Below are 23,422 nucleotides of genomic sequence, written 5' to 3'. Positions count from 1 at the left end.
AAGGGTATGAAATCAGGGAATACACTTGATGTCATACCCCATTTAAAAAGGGGGAACAGTCATTCCGTTAGTGTGCACAAACATACGATGTACAATACAAGGAGAAGAGAACAAATATACAACAAATATTAAGGTCAACCAATATACGATCACAGCACAAACTCAACAACAGCAGGCTTGAAGACCTTTTAAATCATTTAAGAAGATTACAACAACAACAAAAAAATGCAACGCAAGTCACAACGATCTTAATACAACACATGCTGGAATAATTCCACTTTCAGTTGGAACTGAAAAACACAAGCTGAGACTCCCACATATAACATGCTGCACTGAAATATAAAAAACAGCAGGACTTCTGTTCTTTGGCTACAATAAACCATCTGACTCTGGCCTTGTCAATCATGTCATGAGTCGCCCTCATTAGTAATGAAAAATTAATGAATGTAAACAAGCAACATAACTGAAGCATGCATGTTAGGATTGTTGTTGGCGGTCACTTGTGTTATTACAACTCAAAAGGAATCTTCTCTACACTCACTACATACCTGGACAGATTTTGTCCTCTTTCTGCTGTTGAGCAGGTTTGAAATCAGTATCTCTGCCTAAAATGAAACCACACACTGGTTTACATGCCGGCTGACACATGCAAACATATTTCCATGAATGGGGAAATATCTGTGCGCGACATTGCTGCAGCTGTGAACAGTGGCAGTGTTTATTGTTTTGTGAATGTGGTCTTGAGCCTAACAAAATACAATGGGTGATCCCTGTGGGTCCCATCAGTGGCATTGTATATTTCTCTTATTGTTTCATGCGGCACCTTACAGTAAAAATGGTGGCAGCTATCAAGTGTTTGCGTTTGGCTGTGGCCAAGATGGATGCATTTACCTGAGGCCAGTCTGGCTCTGCACATGGTCGGGGAGTCAGGAGGAGCAGCGGGCACCGTCAGGTAGTTATTCATCTCTTTTATCTAGGAAAACACATTGTGTGTTTATTTAGCATTCTGCATGTAATTAAAATGTCGACAGAAATGACAGAATGACAGAAAAGTCACAAGAAATACAATCTCTGTCTCATTTAAATGTTTGGGAAGTACAGCAGTACATTCAGAGATTCACTATTAATCAATATCTTAGAGAAACTTTATTAAAATTATGTATTGGTTTCTTAGAAATCCTCTTGAGTCTACAGTAGCTTCTAGCACATTCACTTTACCCGAACCAAGAGTCTATTTTCATTATGTAGTATCAGGCTGATGAAATGGAAGTTGGTGGTGGCGCCACTCAACTGTGCCAATAAATCAGGCCCCATTTGTGTTGAGAAAATTAATTTAAGCTACTAAAGGTGGACTCTAATTAGAACACAAATCATAGTTCTGGCTGAGTCATTTAACTGTTGGTGGCCCAATATGAAATAAGAATGGCTGCTCTGTGTTTATCTGTTAGAGTTATCACTGGCTACTTGCTGTAATATAGCTTCTGTAGCAGAATATATTATTCTATGCTACATGAAGTATATTACAAAGTATTTCTAACTTCTTTAGCAATGACTAACTCTTGTTGTGACCTAGGGCAGGGTGATATATTGTGACAACACTCTTCCTTTTTTCTTTGTGTCACAATCACATTCTTTACAGCAATATTTGTCATCATTTGGAGTCTGTCCATCTTTTGCGCGGATTAAATTAATAAATTACTCTTCTTCTTGGCTTTTTACTCACAAAGCTTTTATTGCATTTAGAGTAACGTAACAAGTTTAATTGTTGTCAATTTGAGTACTTCCTGGTTCACCGTCTCTCCTCTGCTGCGCTGTGTGCAGCACACACAGGAAGGGCTTAGCCCCGCCCTCGCTGAACCACAGAGAGCAGAGGAGAATAGTGCCACCATAAATGACAGAAAACTCAATAGAGACTATGTTTATTTATGTTATTTACCTTATTTATGTCTACTCATTTAATTTCAGCTAGTGTGAGAGTCTCTGCTGCTTTTTGCTGTCATTTATGGTTGTGCTACTCTGCTCTCTGTGGTTCAGCAAGGGTGGGGCTTGGCCCTCCATGTGCGTGCTGCACACAGCACAACAGAGGAGAGACAGTGAACCAGGTGAAGTACTTCAGTTGACGACAATTACACTCGTTACATTACTCAAAGTGCAATAAAAGTTGTGTGAGTAAAAAGCCAAGAAGAGTAATTTATTACTGTAATCCGCGCAAAAGATGGACAAAGACAAACAGGGAGCTCTCACCTAAAAGCTGGGCTACTTCTGTCGCATGGACGTGCTTTGGGTATGAAAAGTCACGGATCAGAAACTTTTTATTCCTTGAATTCACAGAAAATGTGCTATATTGTGATATGTACTGTTATCTGGATATGAAGTGACCTATATGGGGATATGAGATTTTGGTGACCGGGTATCATTAACATTCAACAAAGCAGACAGCTGGCTCAGACTGAGACTGATAATCATACCTTTTTCTCCAACTCAATCATCTTTTGCTTCTTCATAAGGAAGTCACCGAAGCCATCCTCGTATGGATCAGCCACCAGAGTGTGTCTGTTGTAGGAGCGCAGCTGAGAGAGGAGAGACATTTCAAGAAGTCAATTAACTAGTTAACAAATAAAAGTTAAGGCATAAAAATGTTTTGATACTGATTGGTTTGGTTGTACAGATGCATTTGGACTACTACAACCTCACAGCACATGGCTCATTCACTCAGGCTATGGGGACCAAAAGGGAACAATACTCTTTATCAGTATAAATCAATCAAATGTGCTTTCTTGTGTCCATTCAAATTAAAATTCAGTATTAGTTAATGAATAAGTAGAGCTATTAATTTAGTGCTACTTATGAACTAGTGCCAATCAATATGATATAAGCTCATGTAAGAGCAGTGATATGTTCTAAATGTGATACATGTTAATAAAGCTTTAGCTAATCCAAACAAGAAAAATATGTGTAATAATTGTCATCATCATTCATATAGCAGTAGTGTTACCCTCTGTCGTGTCCTCTGAAGGTTACTCCTGAGGATCTTCCTGATTTCCTCTTCTCTGCCTTTAGGCAGCTGTGGTAAAACTCTTTCTACAGGCTTGGCAGGAGGAGGCTTCTTGGGCTGGATGTTCCTAGGGGAATACACAGGAAAAAACAATCAAGAGTTTGTGTACTGCAGACCAGTGGAACAGCTTAGAGGTACTGTGCGTGTACTGTATCAGAACCATCAGAAGTCTATCTGATGGCCTTTTGTGAAAACACACAATTATATATTATGCGGACAAACAAACTACTCCAAGTGACAGCTTGTCATTCAACAGCAAACTGATTTAGTACAGAGACCAGGAAAAAATAATTTACCTAGAAATGTTAGAGCTCAAATTTGGTAGTGGATACTCATTATCAACAAAGTAAGTTTTATTATACTTCTTTCTGGCACTGCTGCATGAATTTGTCTGACAGGTCTGTCCTTGGGTTGAGAGAGGCAGAGTGAAAAGACAAAATGTAAGTTCTATTGTGAGCAAAGAAATTCTGAACATAAACTGTCTCAAGCGTTTACTTACATGTAGTGAAAAATGACTGATGCACCTACACTGGATATCAAGACTGATCAAGGCTTAATTTATTAATTTATCACTGATTACTCAGTACTATAGGTGTGAAATTAATGAGGCCTGTGCAGCTGCTTACAGGACCTTTTTTTTTTTTTTTGGAAAGATTACTGCATACTAACATGCGCATGAACAATGATAGTAAAAGACATGTTGCATCAGGGAGAAAACATACCTATATATATATATATACCTATATCGTTCGTATTTAATATCACATGACGACTGCAAGTGTAGGTAACATACATAGAAATATCTCCTTAACATCTAGAATCTGTCAGTACTGTTATATAATATAATGGCTGCGATTAATTCATAATACTTTCAATACGCATACTAGCATGTTGGAAACAATATGATCTGCATTTAGTGAATACAAGACATTTTAAAACTTTAAGGAATCATATTTAGACAGTTTGGCATTTTTAGTGCTCAGTACTTACTGCATGGAAACTGTGGAGGGCACAGCAGAAGGCAGCTTGACTCCCCCTCCACTCTCCACCAGCTCAATAGCCTGTTTCATCTCCATCTTGTGGTAGAAGGCAATGAGCTGAGGCTCCTTGGAGCGTTCGCCTGCAATCAGGCACTTCTTCACATACTTTTTGTTGAAGCGGTTCAGTCTGGGAGGAGGAAAAGAGTGACAGACCAGAGAAAAGAGAGACAATCAGTGATCATTTTGACAATGGATCAGTAATACTAATAATTCATTGAGTACAAATTTGAAATATTTGCAGAACCCAGTTTCTCTGAGTCAAAGATTTGCTTGATTTTCTAGATATGAAATGATTTAAAGCGTTACTTCAGGCTTTGGTAATTTGTGATGAACACTTGTCATAAACCATTTATCAGTAATGAAAATAATGCCGCCCTAATCCTCAGTAACTACAAATTATAATGTCAGATCACTGTGAAATCCATACTTGTCCTTCCAGTGGTGATGTCCATAGTGTCCACAGATGTCCTCAATTCCAGTCAGTAGGTGGTCGAGGAACTGGGGATCAAAAACAAAGAGACAAAACTTTTAGAAGGAGACTGACATAAAAAAACTCCAGGTTGAATCAGACTTTCAGCCCTCAGCCTTTTCTGTGGAATATTTTTACTATTCATTACACAGCCTTTGAATGCTACAAAAATATCATGAGAACAAACCTATATCTAATGTACACACCCCTCCAGAGCCCATATTACACCTACTTTAGTACATATTTGTACCACAGTAGATTTAATTTAGAGTAATTTGATTGGTCAAAGACTCATTTCTTTTATGTTATGTTGCTTTGTTGTCTCTTTCACCAATGTATGTACAAACTATATGTATACCACTTGGAGGCAAAATGTTTACATATGCTTAAATGTTTTTTGTGGTGTATAAACAATCATTTATGATCCATAACTGTGATTATAGGCACTTGGGTACAAGACATTACTCAGCTGCATGTTGTACTTTTTGCTTCACCACTGTTCCCATTCCTCACAGTAAAAAAACACCCTCCCAGGTTACACTGCCAACATCATTATCAGCAACAGCAGGTGATGAGCTTTCAAATGGAATTCATGAGAGAAAACCAGCAGCAGCAGCAGCAGCAGCAGCAGCAGCAGCAGCCAGCTGATTGATTGGACAGTGGTTATTAACTGTGGCAGCACGCCTGCTCACACAACCAGGGAAATGTACAGATGCATTTGTTGCTCGGACTGCAGCCGGCCTCGGGTTGCTCTGATGTCCTGACTAAGCCTGCAGATGACAATCTGACAAACGGTGTTGCTATGGGAACAAGTCATTAAACAGAGCCACTGAATTTACTTGTGCTTTGTCAGAAGTGACTGATTTATAGGAAAAACTGCCCAGCACTGCGGGGGTGAGGGTTAAAAAGTCTAATTTTTAAAAGTTTCTCTAGAGTGTTAATGCTAGTAGATCAGTAGTGAAACAAAGACTCAATACAGCAACATATGTTCTCTACTGGTCATACTGATCCCATGTCATAGGTGTGTCTTTTTTTTTTTCTTCTTTTTTTTTTTTTTTTTTTTTAAAAACACACTGTTTTTGTCCCCCATCTATAAAAAGCCCCTCATAGTGCAGTGAACTAATATGTGATAAATTCCTGATTTCTGACCAAAATACCTTACTGTTTTAGGGTTGTTTTGCTGTCCCTCAGCTAGCTCTGTTGACTCTAATCACTTGTGTTTTACAGCAGAGGCAAAGCCATTAGGAAAGGCTGCTCTTCTAGCCACGAGCACTGGTGACTCACCACAAAGCCCCAGAGAGGGCTCTGTGTGTACTGTGTGTGTGTTTATCTAAGCTGTATTAATAGCTTAGAAGCACTCAAGAATTGTGGACCACGGTGGTCACTCATGGATGTGTTTGAGTTTGAGTGTGTGTGTGTGTTTTAAGGTATTTTTAACGAGCTGGTGAATGAGGTACTGTTATTAAATGGGGCAACAACACTGTTCTTACTGAGTTGTTTCATAATGATCAAAAATGTGTGGATTGACACTCACTACGCTGATCCAGTACACTGTTCAGAATGTGATGTAGTACCACCACACAGCCAGTAGGTGGAAGCAATAATCAAAACTTGATGGCAAACTGAATGGGTTCAGAGACTCTTTTCTGGAACAGGATGTCATATTTACATAACAGCATATCGACCGCAATGTATGATACTATTATAAAACAATTAAATATTAAATTAAATAATTTGCATGACTGTACAAATAACAGTATTTGCATTTCTGCTGTCTCTGTGCAGAGGAAATTACTAAATAATAGGAAGTGAAGATGCAAGGCAGTGTCTTAATGAGGCATCTTGGCGAAAGAAGATGGTGATGAATTTATCAGTATTTACTACATGTGCCTCATCTATACCCCATTTTGTATAGATGACATGTTGTGGTTCAAAACATTTCAAACCATTCCGACATTTCATTCATCATCTGTATACCAAGAGGTTCTGTCATAAATATGTATAAACACTCAAAAACCATCAACTTTGGATGGTGAAAGCTGAGGATGTGTGAAGGTTAAACGGTCGTACCTGGGTGTGGATCTCCTCATTAATGGAGCGCTTGGCCTCCTGTTTCTTCTTCACTGCCAGCAGCTCAACCAGGGGTTTGATGGTCATGCCCTGCAGGAGGGGATAAGAGAAACAAAACATTACTCACTGTAAACATCTCCTGACCTTGGCTAAAGACAGAAATAGGCTCGTATCACCCACTCTATGCATGAGAATGAAAGGGTGGATTTGCATGAGCACCTTGAAACTGGTATCTCTAATGTCCTCTAATCTCTCTGAGTATGTGATGTAAAACACATAAACCAGCACTCTCTGTACTCTGCTATTAACCACTGCTGATCAGCTTATCAGGTCACACCTGTCTTGGTTTACAATTCCATTGAAAACAAAGCCACCATGTTTTCATTCATTGAAATCAAGCATAAGCTCACTATCGTCACACATTTCCCAGTTTTCAATGAGTGATTAACAGAAACAGCAGGTTTTCACATGACCTTTCACAACAACCCGTTTAGAGGGTGACAACATGTGGAAAGTTACAGTTCCCCTTTAAAATCAACATATTTTAGAACTCAAGTTTAAATATGACAAACATGATGAAATCCTTCTGTACATAATGTACAAAATACAAATATCATGTTGTGTTCCCTGGAAAGACAGACATTCTTTGAAATATACAAAGTGAAGTACATGGGGAAAAGAGATATTTTCTTGCAAGATCAGCTCAAGAGAAATCCTCCACTGCTAAAACTCTGATGCTCTGTCTAGACAGCGAGTCATGCATTCTCAATTACACTTAAGAAAAGTATTATTTCATATCAGCAACCTGCTAGCCAGAGTGTTGTGGATCACTGTGATCATTTTATCAAGGAATGTGACCATAAACACAACTTATAAGTGCAAGCATCGACAAAAACGACTGTTTCCTCTTTGATTTAAATTGTTTTGTCCAATTTAACTTGTAGCTATACTAGAAATATCTTTATGTGTCATCACATTACTTTTTTTTGGTCAATCTTCAACATGATTAAGAAAGATTCAGCATCAAACTGCAGAGTGGGTCCAGGAACACAAAATCCAACGTCACTCTTGATGTTTTACCTCTATCAGATTATAAGGAGTAGCGCTGGTTAGCATTGTATGGAGAATGATGTATGTGTGTGAGTGTTTGTGTATGTTAGTGCCCATCATTACCTAAAAGGTTGAGCATATGACTCTGCTGCATAAGGAGATTAAGCCGGCCATCTGGTTAAAAATTATAGACTAAAGTGAATGACAGAAGATTCTAGCTCCCAGTCCTACGCATGCAAAAGAACCTACACTTTAATCAATAAAGCACACAAAACATGACAAGGACATTCAGTGACTACATTTATTCCTTTACCATACACAATGAAAGAAAGTAGTATTCCATAGTTATCCTGAGTCCCACTTGGGGATGGGAATTGTTAGTATCTTATCCATACTCCTTATCGGCCCGTTTTTTAAAAAAAAAATCATGTATTTAACATGTCAATATATTAAATAGTGAAGTTTAGAAAAAATAAAGAACATAAAAATCATTAAAGCTAAGTCATCCTGTCTTCTGTCCTCCTCTGTCTGCTGCTGATATACTCGATGTTTATACTTGTTTAACAGGCGGTTTGATAAAGTAGCTCTTACAGTAACGAGTGTGAATGTTTGTGTTGGCACAGCACTGACACAGAGAGCAGAGGAGAGGACAGAGAGGAGTGGCTGCGGTGCAATAATAGATTACACAAAAACCAGAATTTTCCTGATTAGTTTCTAGTTTTTTCAAGTTAAATTTTAGAAGTGGTTCCAATTCAGAACTGGGTTTTGGGAGGCATCCCTAGTCCCACTTCAGACCAATCAGTGCAACTTAAAAATGTCAGAATGGCGGTGTGTCATTGCCATCATTAGTATCCAAAATACTGTATATTGCCTGACAAACCAAATAATTATCAGTAGTCCCTCCCTATGTTTCATCGAGTCCCTCATACAAGTGAGAACCACAGATTGCTGCTGATACTTGAAGATGTCTGATCCTCATAAATATGGAATTAAAAACATTCTCTCCTCTAGGGCATATGGCAATTTTTCATAGATTGTCTGCATTCAATAAATTTATACTACTACTACTACTACTAATAATAATAATACTGAGCAGCCTAATATCAGAAGTAAGCAAACACAGGAAAGGAAAGGTCGTCCGCTAAAATAATACAAAAGTTATTTTTACATGACCCATCATCAAGTAAATATAACAATGTACTCTGATTTTCACACCGTCTCATCCAGCCCTACTCTCTTCATCATTCTCTTACTCGCACATATTGTAAACACACTTCCAGCTATTTATTCCAGGGGTGAAAGTTGTCTCTACCTTCTACCTCCTGGTCTGCCTCTGTCTCCGCATCAGTCTGCCAGTGCTGAATCGAGCATGAATAAAACATGTTTCTAATCTAGTCTCTGAGTACTGAGGACATGTTCAGTATTTTAGCTGCTGCCATTCTGGGCCTGATTCACATCCGAGCATCTTCCTACAGTTTTACCGGGAGAGGGTTTTATCAGACAGGATTGAGCGGATGCATGGCACGGTGTTTAAAACGGACAACACATAATATGTCCGCAATCACTGCCTGTGTGTCTTATCTTGCCTTCATGTGCTGTTTTTGAATGTTATCTTGAGATTCGGTGGGAATGTGTCTCTATATAAACTAGATTTTGTATTCTTTCTGCACATGTTTTAAATTTTATGCATGAATTGGCTCTCTTTCCTGTCTGTCAGTGTGCTTCAAAGTGACAGCGAAAATTAGAATTTCCTATAACAGCTGGAACGGTTTACTTCAAAAGCGAAAAAAGCAGAAAAAAAAAGAAAATCTGGCCACTTGAGGTTGACGAACTGATGTGACATCAAATAAGTCGTTTTTCTGGGAAGGAAGACGAAAAGCCAACCTCTTCCTGAAAATACATGGATGTTTGTTTGATGTTCACTCCTCAGTGTGACCACTAATCATGAGATGAACTGAATAGTTGCAAATAAAACATTTGTTCTAAACTAAATAGGTTTTGTTAAGAGTACCAGTCGACAGTGATGGAGGTGAAAATTCAAACTAGATATACTAAGCAAATATACCACACCGACGAGGAACTCTTTTGCAAACCAATACAGTTGGTGACGACAAATGCAAATGAGTGGGTGATATACAGAACATGTGAATTGAATCCACACTGTCTCTTGCACGGAATAATTCACAAGAGAGGAACTGAAACAATGTCTAATCTGTTTTAAGTGGTAGTGATTTTTAAGTGTTTAAGTGCAGCAATCTCTCCGCACAGTTTAAATATATAATGGGCCTTATTTAATAAACTGAAGTCATGCATGAACGGTAGGTATAATAACATCCCCTTATTCAAATTCCTTATAAGTTTCCTTCTCCTAAAGTCCATTTAGACAAAACAGGACAAGATGATGGGGTAGTCTTACCTGGACGAAGACAGTGAAGAAGATGACAGTGATAATGGCAGTGAGGAACATCTCTCTCAAGGATTTTCCAAATTGGTTCTCGTCCAGCAGGAAGCCCAGGGAGAAGGCAATGGCACCTCGCAGGCCACCGTAGGCCACAATGAACTGGTCCTTGGTGGTCAGCTTGACAATACGGAACTTGTTGATAACGTAGGTCAGACCAACCACACCTGGGAAGGACAATGTAATGAGAAACTGAGGCTGTCTGTCATTATGCAGAGTTATTGTTACTTTGTGTGAAACACATTTTTTTTTATAACCTGTTTATATGCCAGGGATTGTCAGTAAGTTTGAAAAATAGCAAAAAGAAATACTAAAGCCAAATGTGATTTATAGTAAATGTCCTAAAAACTTAAAAAATGTCCTAAAAAACATTGGAATTGTGCTTTAACTGACAGCACAAGAACAACTTTATTGCTTTCCATCACAAGATCTTGAATCATATGATCCGTTATTGACTGCAACCATTTAGTCACAGACAAAACGTCTATGTTTGGAAAGTCTTCAGCTCTTTGGGAAAATAGTAGAAAATGGAAAAGAAGATGAGAAGTTAAGATTGCACTACTCAGCAAACCTGTTCGTTCTTTCACTTTCAGTCTCTCTTGCCAGCGACACTAATAACTCTAAGATGACAAATCAACAGAAGGACTTGTGACAGCCTCAAGTCAACATGGAAATCCTCGCTGGCGCTTCCTCTCACACATTGACTGTTGTGTTACGAAACATTAGGGCAACATTTACTCCTGTCAGTGCTTCAAGTTCCCTTTTTTGGGAACAAGGCCTTTTACCTTTTTGTGTAGATTACAACTCAAAATACAAAGTGTACAATAACAGATTTATCTCCTTTGAAAAGAAATACTGATAAACTATCATTTTGAGCCTTTTGATCTGTACTTGTTGCTTTATTACCTTAATGACAAATCAGTTTAATCAAAAACACTTCAAGAATAAACCAGAAGTCACCTCTGCCTCCTGACCACTAATGATATAACACTTCCTGTTACACGATAACGGTTGTTTCCCCTTTATATTACTTCACACCCCAGCATGGCACCATTACATCGATTTTGAACAGTTTTGCTAATCACTGCAGTAGAACTGACCTATGACCCGTGCCACCAGACACAGAATAACGGTGACTGTGACAAAGATCCAGTTCCAATTGTGTTCTCCGCCCACTGTAGCCACGCCGAGAAAGATGAAAATGAGTGTCTCGCTGACGCTGCTCCACATTTTCAGGAAGTACTTGATGGTGGTGTGGGACTTGTGTGATATGTTGGCCTCCACATACGGTCGCATCACCGCCCCACATGCTATTAACCTGGAGGGAGAAGAAGCAAATGTTCGCTCAGTTAAAAGATTAATGTAGGGATAGAATATACAGTACTAGTCAAAAGTTTGGACACACCTTCCCATTCCCTTGAATGAGAAAGTGTGTCCAAACTTTTGACTGGTACTGTATATTTATAGAAATATATTTTTTCTTCTCTTATCTGCAAATTCTTGTGATGTTTGGCATTCATAAATGAACATTCTTGAACATACAACTAAAAGGCAGCTATGTAGCATTATTCTAGACATTCAAAGGGAACGGGCAGGTAACAGAAATTGTGATTTGACTCCAGTTGTCAGCAACAGTGATGTCAGAGTTTTCCACTAAAGGAGTGCTCCAGTTACCCATCTTTAGTTCCACAGTGATTATGGAAAAAAACGCGACACCAACTGCGATGTCCCCATCCCTGTCTGGTGACCACTTCTCTATTCCATTCTAGTGTCATGCAATGTTCCTATGTCAAACATGTGGAGGCCAGAAATGAACTCCATCCAAGTTCCATCAGCTGCAGCAGCTGCTCAACATTCAACCCCATTCCTCCTTCATGTCAATATTGCTTTGGCATTCAAGGCTTTAGGGAAGTGATGAAAGGAATTCACACCGGTAAACTATTTCAGTTCTTCTTTATAAACAGATGACATGAAGGAACACCTTGACAAATCCTGTTTTTGATGTCAGGTGCAACCAGAGAGCCACGGGCCTTGGAAGAGATCGTCCTTGAAGCTAAACATCCATTGGCCCTGACACACAGGGGAGACTCAGTATATCATCACCTCCTGTCTGCATCGTCAATAACTCCTAGCACCTTAAACAGAAAATGGACTGATACGTACTGGAGGAGCTGATGATAAATGGCACCTCAGAGAATGTTGGACAGCCTATAAATTCAGGTCCGGTTTGGGTGCCGTTAGAGTTGATTAATTCATTCCACCACTGGTTACACAGAGTGTAATATGCCACAATGTATCTTGAGTTACTGTCCAATGGGAATAGCTGAAATGGACTTTCTCTGGCAGTGGGAAAGCTACATGTAGACCATGACATCTAATCATTGAGGGAAGAGTCATACATTAAAACCATGTGATACAAGAGGGATGTTCCTGAAACAGCTGGAAAATTTCAGATACCAGAGAGCAGACATGATACGCTGGATACTCAAGCTATATATGCAGAACCTGTATCAAATAGCTCACAGGGTCAAGGAAGGCATCAAAGCTACCGGTTTGTTTGGTTTTTTTGTCTTCTTGTGCATCGTCTTGTCTTTGTCTTGTCTTTTCTAATCTTGTGTTTCTATGTCAGTTGATTACTTCCTGGTATGAATTCTCAGTATGAACTGTTAATGTGCTATGAATTCTTACTATTTGTTACCAGTAGTTTGTATTGTTTTGCCTGGAGAAGTCTGAAGGGAGGGTGGTGTGGGTTAAGGGGTTAATATGATATGGATATAGGCTGTATTGTATTTGTTTTACTTTTATAATTCCTTTTTTTCTTTGTCCCATGTCTCTTTATGTTTGAAAAAGTTCTATTTCTGTAGAAAAATGTAAACTTATTAAGATTCACCAAGCTTTTATCATATCTTGTGATGACTACTGCTTTACACGCAGGGCTCATTATTTTTGGTTTTCAGTCAAACAAAGATAAAAATAATCCTGAAGTCAGAGAATATCAGGAAAAAAACGCTAATTTTTAGTGTTGTTGCTTCTCTTTTGAGAAATATCTGATTTAATTACTCTGAAAATGAGTGAAAATCAGTAAAAATCTAAAATGATGCACCTGAACATCATATGGAAAATGGAATTAGTAACAAAATGTTGGCAAAGTGGCAGCTTTTCAGTCAAACAGAACAAAAAACATGTTGTTTTGATATATATAAAATAAAATAAGAACCCCTCAAACTTACGCCATAATGCCAGAGAGGTGGAACATTTCAGCTGACAGGTAGGCCATGTAGCTGTACACGAAGACAAAAAGTGGCTCGATAACACGCGTGTGGGAGGTGAAGCGTGAAGTGAAGGCAGCCAGGATCCCATAGATAGCTCCCACTAGAACGCCGCCCAGTGCAACCACGAGGAAGGAGAGAACTCCGAGGAAGCAGTCCATCAACGTCACCGTGCCAACCTCTGAATACTCCACAAATAGGTGGTATAGTACCTAGGAGAAGGTGGAGGGGGAGGAAAAGAGTGAGTGATATTAAAGAGGAGATTAAAAAAACAGGAGTAGGGGACAGTGTGAAAAGACTGGAAATAACAAGACAGAATATCGCTTAAGATATACAAAAAAAGGCAGCTTCAATGCCTACCACAAATTAGAACTAAAGTTTGTCATGTGTTGAGAAAGTATATTACATATACCTGCACTATGGGGCTGTGTTAATTATTTGACTGTTCAAAAAGGGAATAAACAAGTCACGACGGAAGTTCATTGGAAATAGATTTAACCTCTCAAGTGGTTACATATTTCACAATAAAACAGGGTAGAGGTCACAGCAGATGACAACTCCAAAACCAAAAGTCCCAAGGCAAGTCACGCTGTACAGAGTCAAGTCAATTTTTTCTCTGAATTTTGTTCAATGTTTTGCCAGGACATTGTTTTATAAAAGTAGGTTATGTAGTAAAAGAAAATAGATTGGTTATTTTAAAACTGTATTTAGGCAGCAAAATTACAGACTTTTCAGGTTCAACACCATCAACGAGGACATGCTTTTTTGAAAATGTAGAGGCTAAGCACATCCTGTGACAGTTTGGTAGAGGAAAATACACCAGCGACTTTTTACTCATGCCAAGATGATAAAAAGATATTTAAAGTCCAGTACCAGTCATTTGCTTAGTATCTCACTATGAGAAAATATAGACTCCTGCAATGCCAGACAGGCTAATCATGCATATCGTCTGCCAAACACTCCTAGACTGATGAGCTCTGGCTTTCACCAGAGCCTGCGCTCAAAACTGCCCCTGCCAATGATGATGCAGTGCCATCCAGCTTGTATAAGTGTGTATTAAAGACAAACCTAATACACGTTGACTATACTATATGTCCTGAAGACAAAGGTTCTTGTGGAATGGACATGCAGAATATTTGATGAATATATAGGAGACTATTTATAGAAATATTTAGCACAGTAATAATTTATGCAATTACTGTGCTAGCTGATGTCAAAAACAGTAGTGGATTTAACTGAACTTGGCACCTTTTGCAGCTACGAAGCAGGCATTGTAGGTAACTTTATACTGTAGATGGTGTGGTTTGGGAACAGGCCAGCTAACAGATGGTGTGCTGTGAGCAGCTAAGGTTTGTTGTGAGGTGACATGCCAGTAAATGGTTCACTCGCTGTGTGATGAGAGATTAAGTCTTACTAAAAACAGAATTAGATTACACACCCTGATATGATCAAACCCAGTGACTGAGTCTGAAACTCAGAACTAAATATTAAAGTTTTAATTTATGTCAACAAGAAGCCTTCTGGGGGAAAAGGTTTACAAATTATTTTATGATGCTCCATACAAGGAGATAAACTTGTTACTCTGGACATCAGAGTCATTACTGCTACCCAGTTATGGCCTCTGGGTTACAAGTAAGGGTTCACATCAAGTGCGATATCACATGAATGCTTGACAGAGAACTGTGCATTCAGGACTTCTAATCTCCAAGTCTTCTATCTTATTTGAGCGCTGGTGAAACAATAAATGCACTTTCTCATGACAAACAGGATCACAAAAGTCTGCATTCAACCACAATAAATAATTTCCTGTTTTAGTTACTCACAACAGTGACAGCGTCGTTGAGCAGTGACTCGCCAAAAACCAGGATGTGCAACAGTTCGTTGATATGGATCTCCTCGAACACAGCCAGCACAGCAACAGGATCCACAGCTGAGATGATGGAGCCGAACAGCAGGCAAGGCAGGAGCTCTAGCTGGTGGAGGTCGGATGGATTGGCTGGCTTGATCTGACACACAGCATACAGCAGGCCTCCAATAAAGAAGGCGTTCCACAAGGTCCCCACGACAGCAAACATTAGGATGGTGCCCAGGTTCTCCATGAAGGGACGGATGGGCAGGAAGTAGCCAGCATCCAGGATGATGGGCGGCAGCAGGCAGAGGAAGAACAATCTGGAGTCCAGCACTGGGGGGACCTTTTCCCCAGCTAGATTGATGAGCCCCCCCACCAGCAGACCCACCACAATCAACAGGCAGCTCTCTGGCACGATGCCGGACAGACGAGGGATCAGATGGAACCCTGGGAAGAAAGATGGAAAAAAGAACGAGGGGGAGATTTACCTGGGAATTCAAAGCAGGATTTATTGCTTCAGGTCTAAACAATCTTTTTGAGTCTGTGTGTGTCTCTGTCTGAGTGATAAGCAAGTCAAGGTGCGCGTGGGTAAGATTATTTGGAACTGTTCCCATCTGTTACTCTCACTTTATAAAAAGGCACCACTGCGAAAGCAAACTGAAACTGGCTAACACAACATAACAAGACCAATCAGCTGTGACATACCACACTTGTGTGAGTACTAGCACCACACAGACACAACATTTCTAACTTCTGCTTCAGACTGAGCAGCCACTCTGATGGTGCAGAGCTCTCTCACGTTAAAACATGCCACTGTATGTAAACTGTGTATGCATGCATGTCATTGTTTGTTTTGACCTTTGTACATCAGTAGTAATTTCAACATCCAAATTAGTATTCTGTACAGTCAGTGTTGCAAATGTAAAGACAAAAACATTTTGTACAGGCTGTGTAGACGTGTTGGAGCTTGCCTGCATTCATAAGATTATTTCTGCTTCTACTTGTCTGTAACACAGAAAACTTTTAAAGTGCCTATATTCTCAGTAGGTGTTTAAAATACAAAAAAAAGTGTTATTTCCAGTCCTGAAGCTGAGGGCTGGTTAAAGAACAAGGAAATCGTACTGTTTGCTGTGTAGTTTCTGGTGTGCTACATAACACCATCGCCCTGTGAATTCTTAATGGAATTTATGTAAAAGACATGCACAGCATTTATCGTAGATGGATCTTACATGACTGTCTACAAGTCAAGGCTGCAATTTAACTACATTTACCATGACTTCACATTCAGCAGATGAGACTTAAAAGTAAGTAAGTGAAACCATTGACAAGGAAAGAAAATCTTTCAAATTCCATTTCTCCTCTGGTTTACATACTAATCCCATTTTGAAGTAGTTCCACATAATTGAAATAACCTTGCAATTATCTGCTATTGCTTGAGGCTGCATGGCTCACATGTCACAGCACAAGTCCCCAGAGACTGTTAATGCTAATGCTTTTACCAGCAGTACAAGCTGTAAGACTTACTGCCTAACAAATAATGAAAGCTGTTTGACTTTTAAAGGACGACTTCCGGACTCTAAAATCCCAAACAATTACTGAGCTGGTATGGACCCCCCTCCACCTCCAAACACTCCTGAGCTGCTGTGAAGTTTCACATGTAACTGGACGAGGCTACATATACACACAGCAAGGTGACACGACAACTGCAGCTTTTACAAAATAAATAAAACAGTAAACAAGAGGGGATGAAGACATCAAAGAGACAGTAGCGTGCATCCCATAGTGAGAAGTCTTGCCCCGGCTATATTTACTGTACACTACTGTAGCACAGGGACATGACACTTTCCAGATGGCACTGTACCAGCTGATGACATGGCGCCTTAACACTGACAACAAACACACACACAGAATATGAACCAGGTAAGGCTACATCTACACATGCAGGCTAAACAATCTTATAGGGGTGAATGACGGTATGTCATGCAATACATAACATGGTGAGACACAATCTGGCAAGCACTGCAAATAATTATGCCACTTCAATAATTGAATCTGATAACATTTTACTATTTAAGAGAGTTCTGTGCAAACACAATGACTGGTGGTAGAGGCTCGCATGTGAGAAACGGCACCTGCTTTGTATGCCCCAAAGAGACTCATTGCTGATCTCAATGACACAAGGCCTGTATTTTGCAATGTGTGTGTGTACATTAGAGTCAGAAACAGAAGGATTAATGTGTTAATAGAGCAATGTCGACAAGCTATTCTAAGCTACAGTTATGCCATCCCAAGAATTTTAGAGACAAATGGTAACTAACACTCACAGCATTTTAATCCGTGGTGCTGTAAGATGGTGTGTTTATATTAAACTAGCGCCGCAGCTACACAGTTCAAGCTCTTCAGGACAAGAGTTGACAGTTCAATGACAGTATCACCATCTGGCATAGTAGCCACAGGGTGTGTTCCCTCCTAGGCAAAGAGAGGGGGGGCTGGCAGGTGAATAGCTCAGGCCTGCTGCAGTTTGCTTACAATGAGGATAGTGAAGCATCAAATTAATATTTACTCATTAACAAATGGCACAGTTTGTTATATAATGACCAGGCCTAACACACATGCTGCCAGTAATTCTGTAATTATTGTTTACTTTATTTGCTTCTGTAGGCAAGTAAATTGTTAAATTGTAATCAAAGAGATTGAATTATATTTGACCTTCAATTTAACATTTCAGTGTTACATGGCTTTTGTTTTAACTGTATGTGAACCAAATTCTATTTGGGAATACAACACATGTGAGGTAGGGGGAGGGATGTTTATACTTGGACAGTTTGAGGACAACACTATTAGTGTTTCAGCACACAAGCTCAACAATTGCATGTCTGTGGACTTTACTGCTGCATGCAGCTGTAGCTCTGAGGCAAAATAGTGAGAGAGCCTAGTGAGTCAAAAAAGACTTAATTTTCCTACAACGAGATGTTACAAGGGCTGAGGGTTCTTCTCTATACAATGAACTTTAGTAGAAAACAGGAACTGTTCACAACTCTCCAGAGGCTTGCTTGGCAGGTGGGTTAACAAAGATGCTCTGTGATGACTGCATGAAAAACAGTAAATAGAAACTTTAAGTGCCTCTCCCTGAAGGCTTACAGTATGAGGTGAGCAGGAAGTTAATTCTACAGCTGCTTCTGAGACAATCTAAAGCACAAAGCCTATTTAGAAGATAGCGTCAATCTGTTTACTGGAGGCTTCAAAATTAATGCTAAATTGGCATCTTAATGCTCATTACATCTCACCCCCTTACAGACACTGTTACATAATTTAAAATGATGTGACTAAGTGGTCCCAGCTGAACAGAATATGGTGACAGGCCTTCCTCAGAAATGATACTCATGATAATGGTTTACATAAAAAAAAACAGATGCATGTAAAGAATTGCAAATAATTCAAAGATTCTCCTGTTACCTTATGGTATTGCTAAATACCTCATGTATTTAGCATCCTCTTTAATACAGGACAGGCTTGTTTTGCCTGTTGTAAACTGAAAGGGGCAGCAGACAATAGTACATAAAACAAATAAGGTGTTATGGGATCCACAGAAACAAAGGTCTGCTAACAAAGAGCAATTACTACAAGGAAACCCTGAGGGAATGTGTGCGCTACATTTTTGAGAAAATGTATTGCCTATGTATGATACCAGGCTCTGTGATTGCACTGCTATACTCAGGGAAAATAAACATCAGTTGTGTATAGCTGACAAAAAGTCAAAGCCACTACTGAAGAAACTGTCCAATGACACAGCAATTGCATGCAACTAATCACTGATAACTAAGAACTGATAGTCGTATCATTTACTCTATCAAACAAACAAGTTATAATAGCCTACAACATGTGCAAGGAAAATGACAGGGAGTGGAAATGTCTTAACAACTTTACTAGAACAGATATGCTTATTTTCAGAAAAGACCACAGGAAGTACTTTCAGTGGTATACAAAGTTTCACAAATTCATACACCCAAACACTTGCACCTGGGTGTGCCATAGCAACACAAACTTCATCTGCTGATAGCCACTGAGCAGCTCAGGTTTTATCTTACTATAGAGCAGTTTGCCCAGTTACCTCCTGGTCACATGGTTTTTTAATACTCCTGATAGTGCTTCCCACACTTCAAAGCTGTACTAAAACGAAACTAATATAACTGAATCCAGAGGGTCGCAATGGACACCAACTGGCAGCATCATCAGAAAACAAAGAGTCTTGTGATACCTTGTGGAAAGTGTTCTTCCGAGTGACATTAAGTAATAAACTTGAGCAAGGATATTTTTGGCTCACAGCCTTTCACAACCTGAATCATGTTCCACAAACAGGCCACAGTGAACTTGCTATTCAAAGCTTAGTAAAGCAATAAAATAATATGGCAGGCATGTGAAGACTGCAACATGCAGATATTTTGGAAAGATTTGGAACATCAACATAACAGCAAAAGTTGTATTGGGGTTTTCTTGTTAAAGGTCACATGACAAAGCTGGAACTGTTGCTTATCATTGCTCCATATAACCATAGTGTTTAGATATGCCCTACATTTAAATGAAATATTAGTTAATCTGTCACACAATTACATCTAATATGCTTGAGAGTATGCACAATTTGTGAAAATTTTGTATTTCAGTCTACTACAATAGCCCATAAGCTCTGCCAAGAAAGTAATCTACACAAAACCGCCAATAAAAAGATGGGCAATCTAGTGTTTGTGGAAAGGGCAAGTGGATCATGACTGGATGGACTAAACCTATTACTGCTGGCGCCTAAAGCAGCGGCACAATGAGTGTTGGATCTGAGAATGAGACACTAAATGACCCATTATCATTCATGGGTAACCAGGAGGGACAAGTGAAAACTGCATTCTGGCCAGCCAGGTGGAGAAAGAGGCAAAAGGGCATTTCACTATCAATACTTGTCCTTCTGAATGTAAAAACACTCAAAATATCCAGGACTTAAGGTTCAGTAAAGGAGGCTAAGTGCTGACAGTCAACACATTCTTAAATCTGCCCTGCATGACTCCAATTATGGTCTCCAGTGCTCATCGACTGAAGGGCCACACCACAGGAGATAAGATGGTGAAAAGGGGGTCAGTGAACTTCAAAGAATAACCTGCGGCACACAACTGCAGTGATGTCAAGACATATGTATGAAGGAGATAAGTGTTAAGTGTACCCTGGTGAGCAATGTATAAAAGACCATATGGAACATTCGTAAGGATCTTTATGCCAGATTGTTGAACTATGAGATCAGGTGGTCCATTGTGGCTGCTTGACAGTGATGGCTGGCGCTCTGTCCTTGCCCTACTCCCTCCTGAGAGACTTTGTGCAGTAAGGTTATTGAAAACCATTGAAGGGTAACAGCTCTTTCACTTCTGCATGTGTACCCTGTGTCAGCACAGCCTGGCACTTGCTACACATTATCACTTCCAAGGCAAGGAACCTGTCCTGTTGCCAGGTGACTAACTGTACACTGCTGGGAACCAAATCTGCTACATCAAGCAAGCACAAAAGAAAAAAAACATTCTGACAGTCTCTTTGTTAAAGCGGGTGATGAATGATACATTAATTTTATGTGTTTCCTAGAAATCTAATGTTAAACTGGCTCACCAACTTCTCAATACGAGTTACATTGTGATGTTCATAGGAAGATCAAAACATACATTTCTTTATTTCTCTACTTCTTCTTTCTAAGTCATTGTTTGATTGTTTGATGGAGACCATTGTGCTCCTCAAATTGCTTAGTTGCACAAGACCAGTGTTGGTTTAAATTATTAATGATGACCTGCTCCTGGTATATTTCAGTATGATCCCTGCTGCCATATTTGCACAAAAAACACTTCTGGCTTACACCGGTGATTTCTTGCACAGTTATGTTTCTAAGCTATGGTGGGATTTGATGTTAACACCACAAGGCCTCTATTTGATCCTTGCTATAATTCACAAACACATCCTCCACTATAACTACCGAGTGGAGTACAATTCAGTGACAGTATCAAATGTCTGTTACAGGCAACACTGTACATAAGCCTTCTAGTGGCCCGAGTGTGTGTTTTAAATAGACAGACGTAGAAAGTAGATAACAGTAAGCATAGTGGCACCACCATCTTTGAGGTGTTGTGAATAACAGAGAAAACAGCAACAACAAATCAATCTCAAAGGCAAATACTGGAATTAGCCTAATCATTTAAATGTCCTTGGCCTGTGAAATCTACAAAGATGATTACTGCCTGCAATCCTGTGATGCACAAGCAGAATGGTGAACCATCAAACCAATCAATATTCATTATTGCTTTAAAGGCTATTCACTTAAATACCTTGGATATCGACTGACGAAAAGACACTTCTAAGATTGGGGACATATCAAACCCTAACTCAATGTCAACCATCTTCTTTAAGATAACTTAAAAGCAACTGGGCCAGGTCATAACCTAATTAACATTTGAGTTAAATGTATAGCTAGTGAAACATCAACTCAATCCTTGCCAAGGGTGTGGTTTTAAATGATATACCTGGAACCTTTCCAACACTGGTATTATGAGTAAGGACAATTTCAAGACTCACATTGCTTGAGGGTTTGCCAAATCCTATAACTCCACCACAGCAAATGTATTCATTAAACTTACTCATAGAAAGTCATATGTCTTGTCAAAGTGTTCTTGGGCCAGACACCAAGTCTCTGCCTCTGCCTGAAATTAGCACAATAACTTTAGCAGGAGGTATTATGAGGCACAATTTCTGTTCAAGAATGATTATACAGGTGCTCTGTGGGTCAACCAAGTTATACTGATAATGTCTCCCTCCTTATCATCAGTTGTTTACTATAGATAAACCAGTCTGTTAATGAATGGGTTAGGACTCCTGGGGAACCATTTATTCTGAAAGCAAATGTACTAAACAAACGCAGCATTCCTGAAACAGTTTTAATCAAGACATAATGGATCGAAGAAAATGAGACCTCTTTGCATTTCACAAATTAAACTACAAGCTGTCAGAACCAGATTTAAGATGGCTGAGTCGTGTCTGGTACATTACAAGGCATAAAATACTCCACTGCATTGCAGTTCTTCAAGTGCAAGAATCAGAAAACAAATCAAAGGGATGGGCAAAAAAAAAATCTACAATTCTTCAGTTTTGACTGCATCTGGGTGAAACCAAGTGACAGCAATGTTTAATACTGACTGATGAGCACTATGACTGCTGAAGCTGCAATTCTGGATTGCTGCTGCATACTGTATACTGCATACTGTGTACCAAGGGCACTTTTCTGTGTATCCAGTAAGTACTGCATTTCCCCTTATGTCAGTCTCTCTACTTCCTGCCGTCTGAATAGCCAACAAAAACACAAAATATGGAAAAAAATAAATCTATGCTTGAATAACTTAATTTTTGGCAAATGCAGTCTAAGTGGTAGTATTGTCTTTTCATCAATGTGTTGACAGAACTGTTTTATAGGGATTATTGTTAGGACCTAATGTATTTATTGGCCATGCGAAGGTATTTTATATATTTGTATTGTTATATTTAAGTCCATAAACTAACCATTTTTGTACTTAACCAGAGTTTACAAGTACTAATACGTTAAGAAACATCTCAAACCTCAAGATGATAACATCCTGTTTCATTCCTTATTTGCACTGCTAAAACAATCTCAGCCAATGCAGTAATAAAACTGCAGCACTACTAGGACTAGGTATCATTTAAAAAACAAAAAATCACGATACCAGTATCTTTAAAGTGATACTGATACCAATAGTACTTCAATCGATACCTTTTTCTCCCTACTTCATGTAGCGTGAAATGCCACCACTCCACCCCATCCAAATGATTTTCATACAAATACATTTTGAAAGTGTTCAAATTATTAAAATATTTATTTTTGTGGCATCTCAGCATGCTGAACCGCCAACTCCATCAAATACACCAAGCTGGACTTCAACTGGACTGTATAGGTTGTAGCTGCTGTGGTAGTGGGCCAATCACATATCGCATTAAACAGAAAACTGCTTTCTGTGATTGGCTGTAAGCAAAACCATACAAATAGTAACTTTTTTCTAGATCTGGGTATGAAAAGTATCAAATGTAGGTATCGTTTGACTGGAGAAGTTTCGATATTACTCGGTACTCGGTTA

The 23,422-nt window shown here is 39.2% G+C and overlaps 1 protein-coding gene across 2 annotated transcripts in view; it reads right to left on the bottom strand.

The window, feature by feature from the left end:
- The window catches only part of slc9a1a (solute carrier family 9 member A1a), a 32,654-nt gene that overhangs the window by 5,308 nt on the left and 3,924 nt on the right, over positions 1–23,422 (bottom strand). Inside the window, exons 2-12 of one of the 2 annotated variants that reach the window (XM_067600881.1) lie at positions 15,235–15,707; positions 13,373–13,623; positions 11,243–11,460; positions 10,101–10,309; positions 6,635–6,724; positions 4,523–4,593; positions 4,046–4,222; positions 2,996–3,122; positions 2,469–2,570; positions 892–973; positions 549–605 (exon numbers count right to left, since the gene is read on the bottom strand). In XM_067600881.1, the coding sequence (XP_067456982.1) occupies positions 549–605; positions 892–973; positions 2,469–2,570; positions 2,996–3,122; positions 4,046–4,222; positions 4,523–4,593; positions 6,635–6,724; positions 10,101–10,309; positions 11,243–11,460; positions 13,373–13,623; positions 15,235–15,707 (1,857 nt within the window). The remainder of the gene's footprint in view (positions 1–548; positions 606–891; positions 974–2,468; positions 2,571–2,995; positions 3,123–4,045; positions 4,223–4,522; positions 4,594–6,634; positions 6,725–10,100; positions 10,310–11,242; positions 11,461–13,372; positions 13,624–15,234; positions 15,708–23,422) is intronic. The other variant, XM_067600882.1, reaches the window with a different exon arrangement.

Source organism: Thunnus thynnus, chromosome 10, assembly GCF_963924715.1.
Source record: "Thunnus thynnus chromosome 10, fThuThy2.1, whole genome shotgun sequence".
Classification (NCBI taxonomy): domain Eukaryota; kingdom Metazoa; phylum Chordata; class Actinopteri; order Scombriformes; family Scombridae; genus Thunnus; species Thunnus thynnus.
The sequence above is the reverse complement of the archived record's forward strand: the minus strand, read 5'-3'. Positions and strand labels throughout refer to the sequence as shown.